Below are 13,442 nucleotides of genomic sequence, written 5' to 3' on the forward strand. Positions count from 1 at the left end.
CAGAAGACTTATATGGCCCTGGGACATTGCAACCGTCATAAATACACGCCTATTGCCAAGAGTCCAAATTTTTATCATGTGACCCCCAGGGATGCTGCAATAATCTTAAATGTGAAAAACAGTCATATGTCACTTTTTTCAGTGCCATAGTACCTTTGAATGGTCACTAAACACATGGTTGTAAGTGGAGTACGATCTGTAAATGGGGTAGTACAATACTATTTTAATTAAAACTTTTATGTAGACATCTATCAATCCAGATCTTAAGTGTGTTCCTGAAAGTTAAAAGGAGGGTTAAAATGATAGTAAGCTGCTACAATTCTTGTTCTAATTCTGTCTCAATTATAATATGGTGATTGATGGAAGAAATGTCCATCTGGGTTCAATTCCAAGTGGGGAGAAAGACACTGAAAACATGGAGACTGCTTTGAAGGATGGTTTAATGGCGAACAGGACCATGTGGGTTTCAAGCGCTGGGTATATACAGGGGTGGGCTAATGCCTGGACCGGAGCGGGGGGGATGCAGTGGGGTAACGAAAATGGAGCTCTACCCCAGGGCACCCAATTTGCATTGAAAGATATTGAAAGAAAATGCAGGGCATCCTGCATAAGCCATGCTCATGGGCTTGGTTGAAACTTGCTGGGTGATGCAACTAAGGCCAATTTTCTTTTGTGGCTAAACGGCTTTGCTCTGAAGGTCTTTGTTTTGTAGATAGACTGGCCCAATCTTTTGTCTTGTAGATAAACTGTCACCAAAATATCTGCTTGGGCAGGGAACTGAGGCCTTTTGCTTCTGTTTCCTTTAAGATTTTTATTTCTCTTTTAAGGGAAATATTCTGCCATTTTAATATTTCCTAGAATATTTCACGCTAACTTTCTACCTGACTAAGAAACCTATGGGGGCCTTTTGTTATGGAATTTTCTCAGGACAAAATCTGATATATTTTTTACATGATTTGGCTAGGTTTTTAATATATTGTGGGTCATATAAAGTACTGCACAGCAATTTACCTATTTTAGTTATGTGGCAGAAGACTAAAAGGGGAGAACAGAGGAAAAGGAAAGAGGTCCTTACATATTTCTTTATTATTTGCTGGAGAATGTGATTACTTGGACCACCTATTCCTGTAGCTAGGTCAAAGAGATGAGCCATACTTTTGCTTTCCAGATCCTGGATAGATTGCTCGCTTGCCAGAAGTTCCCATTATGGGAGCTGGCAGAGAAGTCTTTCTAAAGTCTATAATTACTGGCTAATGGTCCAGAATAGCTGGCTGACATTTCATCAGAGGGGAATGGTGACAGGAAATGGTCTCCTAATAGCCAGGAATCGCTCTTCAGCTTTGGGAGTGAAATACTCATCAAAGAGGGTGACAGAACTGGAGGAGGCACAAAAATGGATAATGGCAGTTTGATGTATGAATGTGCAGAGAATGAGGTGGAAGAATCAGGAGGAAAGTGTGTGTGTGCGTGTGTGGGAGTGTTCAACTGAAACATGGGTGTTCTTTAGGGAAGGTGACCTAAATGATTATCTAGGACAAGTCTTTGCTTTTCGGTGAACTGCTTACACAAAATGGCACAAATAATACACACATGCATTAAATCCTGCCGAGATTTAATTAAACTATTGTTGTGGCCTTCTTTGCTTCTCTTTCAGGGAAGATCTGCACAAGGTAGATATGATGACATTCTGTCAGCGCAAAGCAGTCACTGGCTGTGACTTGACAACTAAGCAGGGCCGAGATTCTGCCTTGCTTTGGAAACTCCTTCTCCTTCTGTGCCGACAAAATGGAGTAAGTATAAAGGAGGGCAGTCCTGGGTGCTTATGGAAAATGATGAATTCAGTCCAGACAGAATGAGTTTCTATTCTTCTGGGTGGGGGGTAGGTTTTCCCCCTAACTGAATATATTCTGCAGATCAGCAGTATTTTAATAGCTTTCTTAGGGTGTCTGATGATTACACAATTTCCAACGTGACATACTGGTCATAGCATTGAAGACAGATAACTTGATCTCTTCCTTTCGCCATTTACCCCAATGTTGCCAATTCTATGCTATTCACATTGGAAAGACTGTGGTCAGTCTTGTGCCTGAATATGCGTTTGTAAACGTATTGAAAGCGTATAGGCTGCCCCTCTAGTGAAGCCTCCCTCCATCAGGTTCCTCAACCCTTTTCAAATATTCTGAGATAGCTTTTGGGACACATTAAGATCATTTTAATTATCAAACTCTAGCAGTAAAGTAAATGAGTTAATCTGAAGCACAGATTTGATGATTGAGAAATCAGTTCTTGACTCTGGTTTTCATGGATTTGGGGGGCTTATTTTCCAGCAAAGTGTTAAACTTAAAAACAAATTAAAGTATGAGACACTCTGAGAATGCTCATGGTCCTGTTCTGCCACTGTCCTACTACTGCCCCTTTTCTTGCTGTGTTGTTACCCCCGATATTTCTGATCTTCCAATCCATTTAATGTGTGCTGTTTTCTCCCCTCCCATTCGCAGTCCATGGTGGGATCAGATACAGCTGAGCTGTTGATGCAAGATTGCAAATATCGGGAAAAGTACAAAAGACAAGAGCCACGGGTGGACCTGATTAACCTGACAGGAGAAGAATGGCCCCTGCCTGGCTGTGGAACCATGGACCTTCTCACAGGGGAGAAGGTCCCAATGGCTGGAACACTAGAGCAAAAAATAGAGAAGTTCACCAAACTCCTTTTCTATGGCAGAAAGAAAGTAAGAGCTAAGTCTCCAGGTTTGCTTTCTGAGGGGATTATGTGCACAGAGTCTTGGATCACACTCCTATTGTTATAACCTCAGATGATTACTCATATGTCTGTGAATCCACAGTCTCATTTTGCATGAGAAATGCTGGGAGAATGCAAATCAGACGCAATATATTTCCGCAGAGAAATATATTGCTTTTATTGAGAAGTACAGCACTATTAGACTGTCTTTTAATTAAACTCTATTTTAAAGTGTTGTACTCCACTGGTTTTATTGGCTTGCTTTATGGAACTTTGTTTTATTATTATTTACTTTTGTCAAATTATTTTCATGGAGCATTGTTTTTATTATTTTTGTATAGCTCTTGGGGCTCCTTCATGAGGAAAAAAGAGTAAAAAACTAAATTGCAATAGGAATATTTAGGCAAATGATTATATTGGTTCAGAAGTGACAGTTTCATGTCTTTTGCATGTTTAAGGTTACAGCTTACACAATCTCTTGCCACTGGCTATGCTTTCTAGTTGATTTGAAACATCTAGAATTTCCATCCACCCAAAGGGTACCACACAGCCTGCTCTACATCCCAAGGACCCACAGGTCCACCCTCTCAGATCTTAACGAATCTCAAATTGCTGATCTTGTTCTGCTTAATATCTGGCTAATATCTGTTTTATTCTGTGGAATATAATATTAGGGTAATAACATTTCCCTATGTTTTCTTGATTCTCATATCCATTATACTTAGGCAGAGCTCGACCCTTTCCATGGGACACATTGGAGACCACTGATGAGTGGCAAGGCTAGCTCTCATCTGCCATGAACCTTGACTGTTAGTCACATTGGAAAGTAATAGTATGGATAGAGTAGGGTGCAGTTGGTGGATGTCAAGGGTTTGATTATAATTTGCTTGCTCATAGGAAGCCCTGGACTGGGCTATGGAGAACCAGCTGTGGGGCCATGCACTTTTTCTATCAAGCAAGATGAACTCAAGGATTTACAGCTGGGTCCTGACTAGGTGTGTAGAATGCTTTGCTGCTTCTTCAGCATGAGCGGATGTTTTAAATGCCCATATTTGCCATGTCTGACAAAATGATTTATTCTGTCCTGTTGCAGGTTCACAAGCACACTGGCCTCCAACGATCCTCTGCAGACACTTTTCCAGCTCATGTCTGGAAGGATACCCCAGGCATCTTTGGTATTGGTTTCTGCCTCTGCCCCTCTGCTTTCATAGGTCCTGTGTATCTGGCCTAGGCAGGATGGACCTGAGGCGAGGAGTCTGTCAAGTGAAGATGGGCAATGAAGGGCAGCTTAGATGGAGGAGCCAAGCCTAAGGCAGCAGTTAGATAGGACCAGGTGGAAACCTCTTGGCCCCTGGAGTCATGGGCTCTTTGTGCAGAGAGAGCAGTGCAGAAATTATTATTATTATTATTATTATTATTATTATTATTATTATTATTATTAGTAGTAGTAGTAGTAGTAGTAGTAGTAGTAGTATTAATTAGATTTGTATGCCGCCCCTCTCCCCAGACTTGGGGCGGCTCACAACAACAATAAAACAATGTATAACAAATCTAATAATTAAAAGTCACTAAAAGCCCCTTATTAAAAAGCAAAACATACACACAAACATACCATGCATAAACTGTATAGGCCCGGGGGAGATGTCTCAATTCCCCCATGCCTGAAATGCTACAAAACAGAGGTGTGTTTCTCGCTAACGGGAATTTCTCCCCGCTCACAGAACTGGGCGCAATCGTTGGTTGGCCACTCTCCTGAATTGCCTCTAATGGTGGTGCCTATGGCACCGCCATCTTCTCTTTGGCTTCTGTACACATGCAGAAGCTGGGGTTTTTTTTGCTTCTGGCATACACACAAGTTTGGGTTTTGGCACTGTGCTTGCAAGTGTGTGTGTGCGCAAAGCACTCGTGTTTGCCCAGGAAGGGTGGGAGGAAGCGAACCAGAGGCGAGGTAAGCTAAGATACACCCGTGCTACAAAGCATCTTTTAGGGTGCATAAAGTAGAGAAGTACCACAGTCTAGATCAGGGCTGTCAAACAATCAGCTCATGGGCTGGAAGCATCATGTGCTGGCCACACCTGCACCCGGTTTAGTGAAGGGGGAAATAGTCATGCAATGCTGCCATAACGACGTGAGTTTGACACGGCGTGAGTTTGGATCTAGACAAATCCGAAACTAGACTGATAAAAACAAAGTTGCTTTAAAAAAAAACTAAGAATGTGCACTTAAGGGGATTGCTAGAATCATTTACTGTTTTTGTCTTTCTCCTTCCTGCCACCTCTGTGCATGTGAACATCTGAAGATGCCAAAATTGGTGTACGCATGGCATATGCGCAATTATAAATGTCTACAAGGCTCAGCAGGGAAGATTGCTCAGCCTTTTCTAGTTGTCAATATTGACAATAGCTTGTTGACACCAGCAATAATTGCAGATTGCTCAGATACTCAGACTTACTGTAGTTATTAGATCGGTAGAATTCAAGGCTAACCCAACCTTCTCTATTCTGACATTTTAATCTAGGACTTGACCAGTTTTGTTGACAATGCTTGAGAAAGCATAAGTTACAGTACATAAGGCAGCGGGCTAAGAAAGGATCAACTATATTCTATTCATTTATTTGGTGGCTAAATATGTTAAGCTACTTAACTGATGAATATGTTAGCTGTACCTGAAAAATTGCTGAGGAAATATTTATGTCTTAAATTTATTGGCTGTGTTCAGGGAACAATTAAGAATAATCTTGATCTAAACCAGGGCTGTCAACTCCTGGCCTGTGGGTCGGATGCATCATTTAGTGAAGGGGTAGAAAAGCCCTGGTATGTCATGTGACACCACTGTGACACTGTGATTTTGACACCCCTGGTCTAAACCAAAAGTGACAATAATTAATCATTTATGTCAAGGCTGAAATGGAATCAGCTGATTCATATTTAGGCTGGGACTTAGGATCTGGCAGCCTGACCTTCAGCTGAACAGAGAAGTTTGGAACGTGTGAAATTATGCCATTCTATGTAGCTCTTTCTGCCTGCCAGTTTTAGGGCCATATGCTGCACCTCTCTTCTGAAAGGGGTGATATGTTGCAGCCTAACCGAGCTAATGAGGGTGTGATTATGCCTTAGATATAGCTAACCTATACTCCAGTGTCCTTGATAGGAATATCTCTTTCAGGTTGCATTCTAAGTGCATGTTCTACCTTCTGTCTTTGTTAGGGCAAATTAAAGTATAGTTTAATGAAGGAATGAGTTTACTGGGATGGAGATAGTCTGAATGAAACACTCTGAGAATTTTCATGGAGTAACTGTTCTGCCATTACCCCCTTTCTTGCTGTATTCTTGCTGTTTTCTTATGAGCATCCATTTCAAATCTTCTATATAAGTGGTTCTTTGGTTCCAAGTTCTCTAGCAATCTAAAGATTTCCTGCTGAGAAAGAAGCCATCAAGTCAAAAGGTTAACCATTGTTCTATGGGAAGCAATAATGGGGCCAGAAACTTTGGTATATTTCAGAAGCCAAAATGTGCTGAAATTTTACTTCAGGTCAGCCTTCTCTAGTCCAATTAGTCAGTGGGGTGACTCATTAATGTTGGAGTCAGACTGAAGAAAGGAGATTCAAGTGCTCCCTCAACCATGAAGCTTGCTGGGTCATTTTGAATCTCCCTCCCCCCTCCCTTCCCCCCTCCCCCTCCCTCCCTCCCCATCTGTACCTTGCCTGGTTACTGTCATAGGAGGAAGATCCTCCTATACTGTAAGCTGCCTTGGATAAAAGCTGGGAAATAAACTTCTCTGAGTTTTGGCTGGCTCAGCATTTTAAGAGTTGTAATGTTAGCACTGGCATTTGGTGAAGGTTTCCTTAAAAATTATATATTTTATTTGTGCTTCAAGCCTGATACCCTCTGTGCTTTGTGTGCATGAACCACAAACAAAAATTGGTTTGCTTCCCAAAAATTTGGAGCACTTTTCCTGGATCTCTTGCCAGACAGAGGAAACAACTTTGAGCAAATAGTGGTGTTTTTTCTCCTTTGTACTCTGTAATTTCCTTTTTTTTGACTGTAGTCCTGTGGAGATGAGAAATGGGGAGACTGGAGGCCACACCTAGCTGTCATGCTGTCTAATCAAGTAGGAGACCTGGACCTGAATTCCAGAGCTATCATCACTATGGGAGACACATTGGGTGAGGAAATTCATACATGCATGGGGTGAGGTGGTGGTGGAATTATATAATTCCTCCTGTCTTGTGTCCTTTCTCCGCATCTGCCTGAAAAAACAATAACAATATCAGAAACAATCAATGAGGTTGACAATCATAAAAGAGCTAGAACGTTTGTTGCATTTAAGTATACAGGATGGGCAAATTAGTCTGATATGTCTTTAAAAGAGAGGTAATGCAGATGAATTTTAATGCTACAAAAAGTTTGTAGTTTCTCCCAATGAATCTTCCTTTTTTCTCACAAGGCTTCCTTTTCCTTAAAACAATCATAATGCATTTTGTACTCTCTTATGTTTTTCCCATATATTAATTAATGTGTGCCCTTTTATTTATTCAGCTGGGAAAGGATTAATAGAAGCTGCTCACTTCTGCTACCTGATGGCAAATGTCCCTTTTGGCCACTACCCAGTTCAAACAGATTATATGGTGTTGCTGGGAAGTAGTCAGAGGTGAGTGAACAAGAAGTTCCTACTTAATTAAAAAAATATCATTTAATTTTATACTTTTCTTTCCCAAATTCAGGCTTATCCCTTTCAAAATTCCCACTAGCAGCCCTAGTATTGATTCCAAATTGAAGCAGAACCCAAAATATTGGATGGTGCTTGAAGACAAGATAGCATTTTCTATTGAGGTGGTATGAGTTGCCATATGAAGATGGGAAGATAGTTCATGTAGTGGGAATTTGAACTAAGTTTAGGATTGTTATTATGCCTTCAATAAATCAGCAAAGAAAACTAGCCATGGAAAGGGAATAAAACAATATATTTTGCTAAGAGATGCATATTAGGTAACAGGCTGGTTGACCATTTGGCAACATATCTCACAATTATTATACTGGGCAAGCTTCTTCTCCAGATACTATAGTTATAATTGTGTGTGGTGAAGCACATCAGTTATTGTTACAGATAAATCTATATCTTCATTATATGCCACTGTATTTTTACTTGGGGACGATGACTTGAGGCTGGCTCATATTTAAGTGGAAGTCTTAAATATGAGCCTTAAATAACGCAGTCCTGAGCTGCATTAACAGAGGGATAAAATCGAGATGCTCTGAAGTATTAGTATCATACTTATAATGCCATATAAAGATCACACTTGGAATATTTCATCCCATTTTGGTTGCTACAACAGAAAAAATGTTGAGATTCTAGAAAGAGTGCAGAGAAGAGCAACAAAAATGATTAGGGGACTGGAGGCTAAAACATATGAAAAACAATTGAAGGAATTGGGTATGTCTAGTGACTAGTCTAATGAAAAGAAAGACATGATAGCAGTGTTTCAATATTTGAGGGGCTGCCACTCCATAGCACCTAAAGGGAGGACAAGAAGCAATGGATGGAAACTAATCAAGGAGAAAAGCAGCCTAGAAGTTTCCTGGTAGTGACAACAATCAGTGGAACTGCTTATCTTCAAAAATTGTAAAAGAGATTGGGCAGCCAGTCTGAAATGATTTATGATTTTCTGCTTGAGCAGAGAGTTGGACTAGAAGATCTGCAAGGTCCCTTCCAGCTCTGATTTTATATATGTGGGATTTCAGTTTTCAGTCTTTAGCAGACTTGACTATTGCTTCAATCAAAAATTATTGAAGTTCCACATCACTGGAGGTCAGCATTTAGGACAAGCTGCAGTGTTACATGCTACATACATGCCCCGAGTCTTCAGAGAGGGGCGGCATACAATTATTAATTAATAATAATAATAATAATAATAATAATAATAATAATAATACATTGGAAGATGTAAAGATAAACCAACCTCCTGTTCAAGACAGGAGAACTTATACCAGTGTTAGCGAATTTTTTTGGCACCAAGTGTCTAAACGGGAGTGTGGGTGGATGTGCACATGCTGCAAAGTGGAAGAGTAGCCACTCAGCACACATGGGAATATGGTCTGTTTTCTGGTGTGCATGCATGCACGAATACCAGCTGGCCAGTGCGCCAATAGTGGGTTGCTCCAGGTTCAGCCTGTTCTGCGAATTGGTAACGGTGGAGGCAGGAGGTTCAGCCCACCCACTGGGATGCTCCACCCACCTGCCTGGGGCAGAAGCATCACAAGCTCATGTGTAAAGCAATAGCAACAGGTTTTAGAATCCAGGCACACGTGGTCTCTGGAAACTGCAAGATCATTTTTCTGGCATGTGTACTGGGTGGCTGCTCTTCCAATTTCCGGTGCTCCTGCTTGTGTAAAGACCAGCAGACTGGTGCAGTAGAATCCAGAAGAGTGATGGCTCATGTACCTGGAGAGACGGCTCTGTGTGCCACTTCCAGCATGCGTGCCATAGATTCGCCATCACAGATTTATATCATCCCAGACAAAAAATTGTCTAATCTTTTTTTAAAAACTGTTGAGTGATGGAGCATCTACATCTCTGGGAAGCAAGCTCTTCCATTGATTAATTGTTTTCACTCTCCGGAAATTCCTCCTTAATTCTTTCTTCAACAAACTTCCAGCCATTATTTTTTGTCTTGTTCTCGGGCACTTATTTATTTATTGTATTTATATGCCACTTATTCCAAAACGGACTCAGAGCAGCTAACAACAGTCATAAATACAACAATAGAAAAAAAAAGCAATAAAAATACAACAATAAGATCAACAATGTAGTAAAAATGATAATATCATTAAAAAACCATGCATACATTACAATCAATCTAATTTCATGCCTGCCATAAAAGCCAGATCTTAACTGCTTTCCGGAAAACCTTTAGGGAGGAGATAGTGCAGATCTCTGGGGGCAGTTGATTCCACAGGGTCGGAGCTGCCACAGAGAAGGCTCTTCCCTGAGGTCCCACCAACTGACACTGTTTGGCGGATGGGATCTGGAGAAGGCCGACTCTATGGGCCCTTACTGGCCACACTGAGGTATGAGGGAGGAGGCGGTCCTGTAAATAGTCTGGCCCTGAGCCATTTAGGGCTTTAATGGTAATAACAACTTTGGAGAATAAGTCAATCATCTCTTCTTCGTTACCGCTCTCAAGTACTGGAAGACAGCTATCGTATCATCTCTAACCTTTGTTAAAATTAAGTTTTCTTAACCATTCAATCATTCATTTCTACTATTATAAACCAGACTATAGTGGATGCCTGTGAATTAGGGAATAGATCTGAAATGAAAATGTAAAGAAAATGTTGGAACTAGGAAATTTTGCAAAATTGTACATTCCGATTTTGATAACTATATTTGAATTTAGTCTGTGATTACTTTAGAAGTAAATCTACTAAATGTAATGGTATTTGGTTCTGAATTATTTTCACAAAATCAGATTGTATAAACATATTAATAAAACAAAGCAGAGCACTTATCTTCAGTAGCAATAAAACTGAATGACAGAGCCCTGGAGAGAAAATAGTATTATTCCAAATAATAAATATTAACTAATTCTCTAAAATAACATATCCTGTATGCTGGAATATAGAAATCTAATTTATGCATTTCCTCTCCAATGCCCCAGCTTCTTCTTTATAAAGTATTCTGTATAGCTACTACAAGATAGCAATTATTCTGTGAAACAGGTGATTTACCAGCTACTGATTTCACTAGCATCTCACTGTGGGTGTCAAATGCTGATGAGAAGTTCAAGTATTGGGCAGACCAGGGAATATTAAGATTAAAATTAATTTTAGCTGCAATGTGGAAAGGAGAGTGTTTGGTATTCTGAGTGGGCACATGTAAGTGATTCTCTAGCTGATGAGACAGGTAGAGATCTGAACTTCAGTGTACCAAAGTGCTCTATTGAAGCTAGCTTCCTGTAAGATAAGGCAAACACTGCAGCTGATGTAATCATTCACCTTAAGAGGCATAGGTAAGGTTAAAAATCCAATTTACAGAGCTAGCAATTCCACTTATATTAATAGCGCTCTGGCCAGATAACAAGGATAAGTGTTTAATGATTCATTTCACCTTTAAGCTGGTTGTGCCTTATTTGTATGACAAAGCCAAACACACCTTGCATCTTTAAGCAACACACGTAACCAATTCTTGGGAGTCGCTTAAAGTAATTTCTGTGAAATCAAATGTGTTTAGAAATCTATTCTTGGGTGAAACCAGATTTTCTGCTTACCGCTTCCACAAAAGTTAACAATGAAGTATCCAAAAGCCACACTTGTTATTATTTTTCCTTCATTTTTTCCATTTAAGGCAACCTCTTCCTTTCTTAAGCTTTCTGAATCTTAAGTACAATTTCCTCTTTAAAAAAAATAAGTAAAGCAACAGCTCCACCTAGGAGTAGAGAAACATCCTCCCTGTATCTTTCCAGTTAGTATTATATTGTAAATGAACTCGTAGACACTCAAAATGAAACCATGGAGACAGCTGGTCTATAAATACATCCCTCTGGGAAGCTGTAGCTATCTGCTAAGAGGAAACTTAACAGGAGTTGGGTGGGAAGTGAATCCGCTGAAAGGGAACTCAAAGGGACAAGCCCAAATTCTATTTATTACACAATAAGTATCCCCGTTCCACAGTAAATTTGTTATTTTTACCTTACTTTAATATTTTCATCCATTAAGTCTACATTTCATGAAGCAGACACAAAGGAAAAGAAGAAACCTAAACAAACTCGAAATGTTACATTTATTGAAAGCATTTACATACTGTATTGTCTTCCACTTGTTCAGTGCCAGATTACTTAATAAAATAAACATAATGATACAAAAATGAACCCTCCATATTGTTGAATGAAGAGGAGTAGAGAAAAATCAAACAGTGATAACAGGAAACATATTTCTGTCATGTGCAGTTTTACTTTTAACGTCTATTAATTATAATGTATTCATCAGGGAAGAAACATTAAAGAAATATTGTAATTTTTAGAATGAGATTTACCTTTTATTTTGCATAATAGACACGATGTGCCATTTTCTTTAATATTTTGAAAAATATCCAATAGTGAAATTTTGTTAATACTTCAGTGAATCTTAATTGCCCATCAGTTTTTAAATTAGTTAAACAATTGCCTACCATTTAGACTGCCAGCATCTCTAATTTTATCCTCCAACTTCTGTGGAAGGCAGAATTTGATGGAAAGAATAAATTGGGCTCTAAGGATGAAATTAGCTTCTGCTTCTCAACTCCTGATCTGATTTTTTCTTTCAGCCAGACCTTTTCCCAGTTTGCAAAGACAGAATGTATTCATAGAATGGAAATCCTTGAATATTGTCGATTACTGGGGTGTCCCCAAGCTTTCATCCCTTCTTTCCAGGTAATAACAAGCCAATTAAAAAGGGCCAAATGTTCACAGGCATTTATAATGAAAAATATTTCCTGGAGTGAGGGCCTCTTGTTTAGTTTACCCAACTTCCATGATATGCAAATGGAAGCAGGTTCCACTTATCTTTCCTACTGGTTCACATTGTAAAGTTTTGTGTGCGCGCATGTCCCCTTGTGCAATTTGTCTTCTCCACGTGCTCAGTAGCTGAAATCAGCTTGAAACAGAGCTGAGGAACTGATCAGCTGTGCTTTGGGTGAAGGAATAAAGGTCAGTATAAACCCGTAGGCAAGCGGAGGGCCTTTTTTACAAGCAATAAAACAGGAAAAACCTTCAAAACAGTAAAAAAAAATTTTTTTAAAAAAGATGGCAGTGCCCATGGACCGGTACTGGTTGTTCTAGTTCATTGACATCACCAGCAGGTCGGTACCAAAGGCGGATTCCCATTACCAGCGCTACTGGTGCACTGCCAAAAAAATCACAGAAATCTCACGTGCACACGCGCCCCCTCGCGAGATTTTGCTTCCTGCGTATGCGCAGAAGCAAAAACACACTGGGACACGTATGTCGCACACCAGCTAACCGAAGCTGTATGCACAGCATAGTGATCTCTACCAGTGCAGCTTCCTTTATCATACCAGTAGCAACCTGCTACTGGTTGGTACCCATTTGGCCGATCTGAAGGAAGGAGCTGTTTGAATTTCAAGATTAGCAAAGGTTCTAGGGAAGGGATATAGTGCAGCACAAGGCATTCTATCTTTTTAGAGTAAGGAAGAATAAGATGCTGTAAAGGCAGGAGGCAGAATCACTCTTTGGTAGAAGGATTGTGAAGGAGCAAATAACAGGTTGCTTCTGACTCGTGGTACCAGAAGGGATCCCCAAGCTCTTGTACAGCATGTCCCATCTCTTCTGGTGATGCCCTTGCTGTCAAAAGATACATATTTTAAAAACCCAGTTACAGAAAGGTTGCCTATTCCCTGCTTTATAAAGATTTATTTAAAACTATTCTGAATGCTGTATAATCTAAAGTAATTTTGCTACAGTATCTATGCTTTATGTAGTTGTCTCTGTTAATTTTTTTCAATCCAGATTATAATACAATGGTTTATATAATCCCCAGGGCTGTTTGTAGTGAATAACAATAATTCTTCCTTCCCATCTCTCCAATAATTCAGCATGACCACATTGAACACTACTTATAGTCTTGTGGGAACGTAGACAGTTGGCTTTCTAAGTGATACCATGCACAGCAGTTACCGGGTAATAAATGTCAAAAATGCATTACTGCC

General features: G+C 39.9%; 1 protein-coding gene across 2 annotated transcripts in view; it reads left to right on the top strand.

Annotated features, from left to right (window-relative positions):
• The window catches only part of SEC16B (SEC16 homolog B, endoplasmic reticulum export factor), an 83,500-nt gene that overhangs the window by 25,543 nt on the left and 44,515 nt on the right, over positions 1–13,442 (top strand). For both annotated transcript variants that reach the window (XM_070746678.1, XM_070746677.1), the window contains exons 9-15: positions 1,655–1,790; positions 2,499–2,729; positions 3,638–3,735; positions 3,834–3,915; positions 6,789–6,906; positions 7,280–7,391; positions 12,042–12,147. In XM_070746678.1, the coding sequence (XP_070602779.1) occupies positions 1,655–1,790; positions 2,499–2,729; positions 3,638–3,735; positions 3,834–3,915; positions 6,789–6,906; positions 7,280–7,391; positions 12,042–12,147 (883 nt within the window). The remainder of the gene's footprint in view (positions 1–1,654; positions 1,791–2,498; positions 2,730–3,637; positions 3,736–3,833; positions 3,916–6,788; positions 6,907–7,279; positions 7,392–12,041; positions 12,148–13,442) is intronic.

Source organism: Erythrolamprus reginae, chromosome 3 (assembly GCF_031021105.1).
Source record: "Erythrolamprus reginae isolate rEryReg1 chromosome 3, rEryReg1.hap1, whole genome shotgun sequence".
NCBI lineage: Eukaryota > Metazoa > Chordata > Lepidosauria > Squamata > Dipsadidae > Erythrolamprus > Erythrolamprus reginae.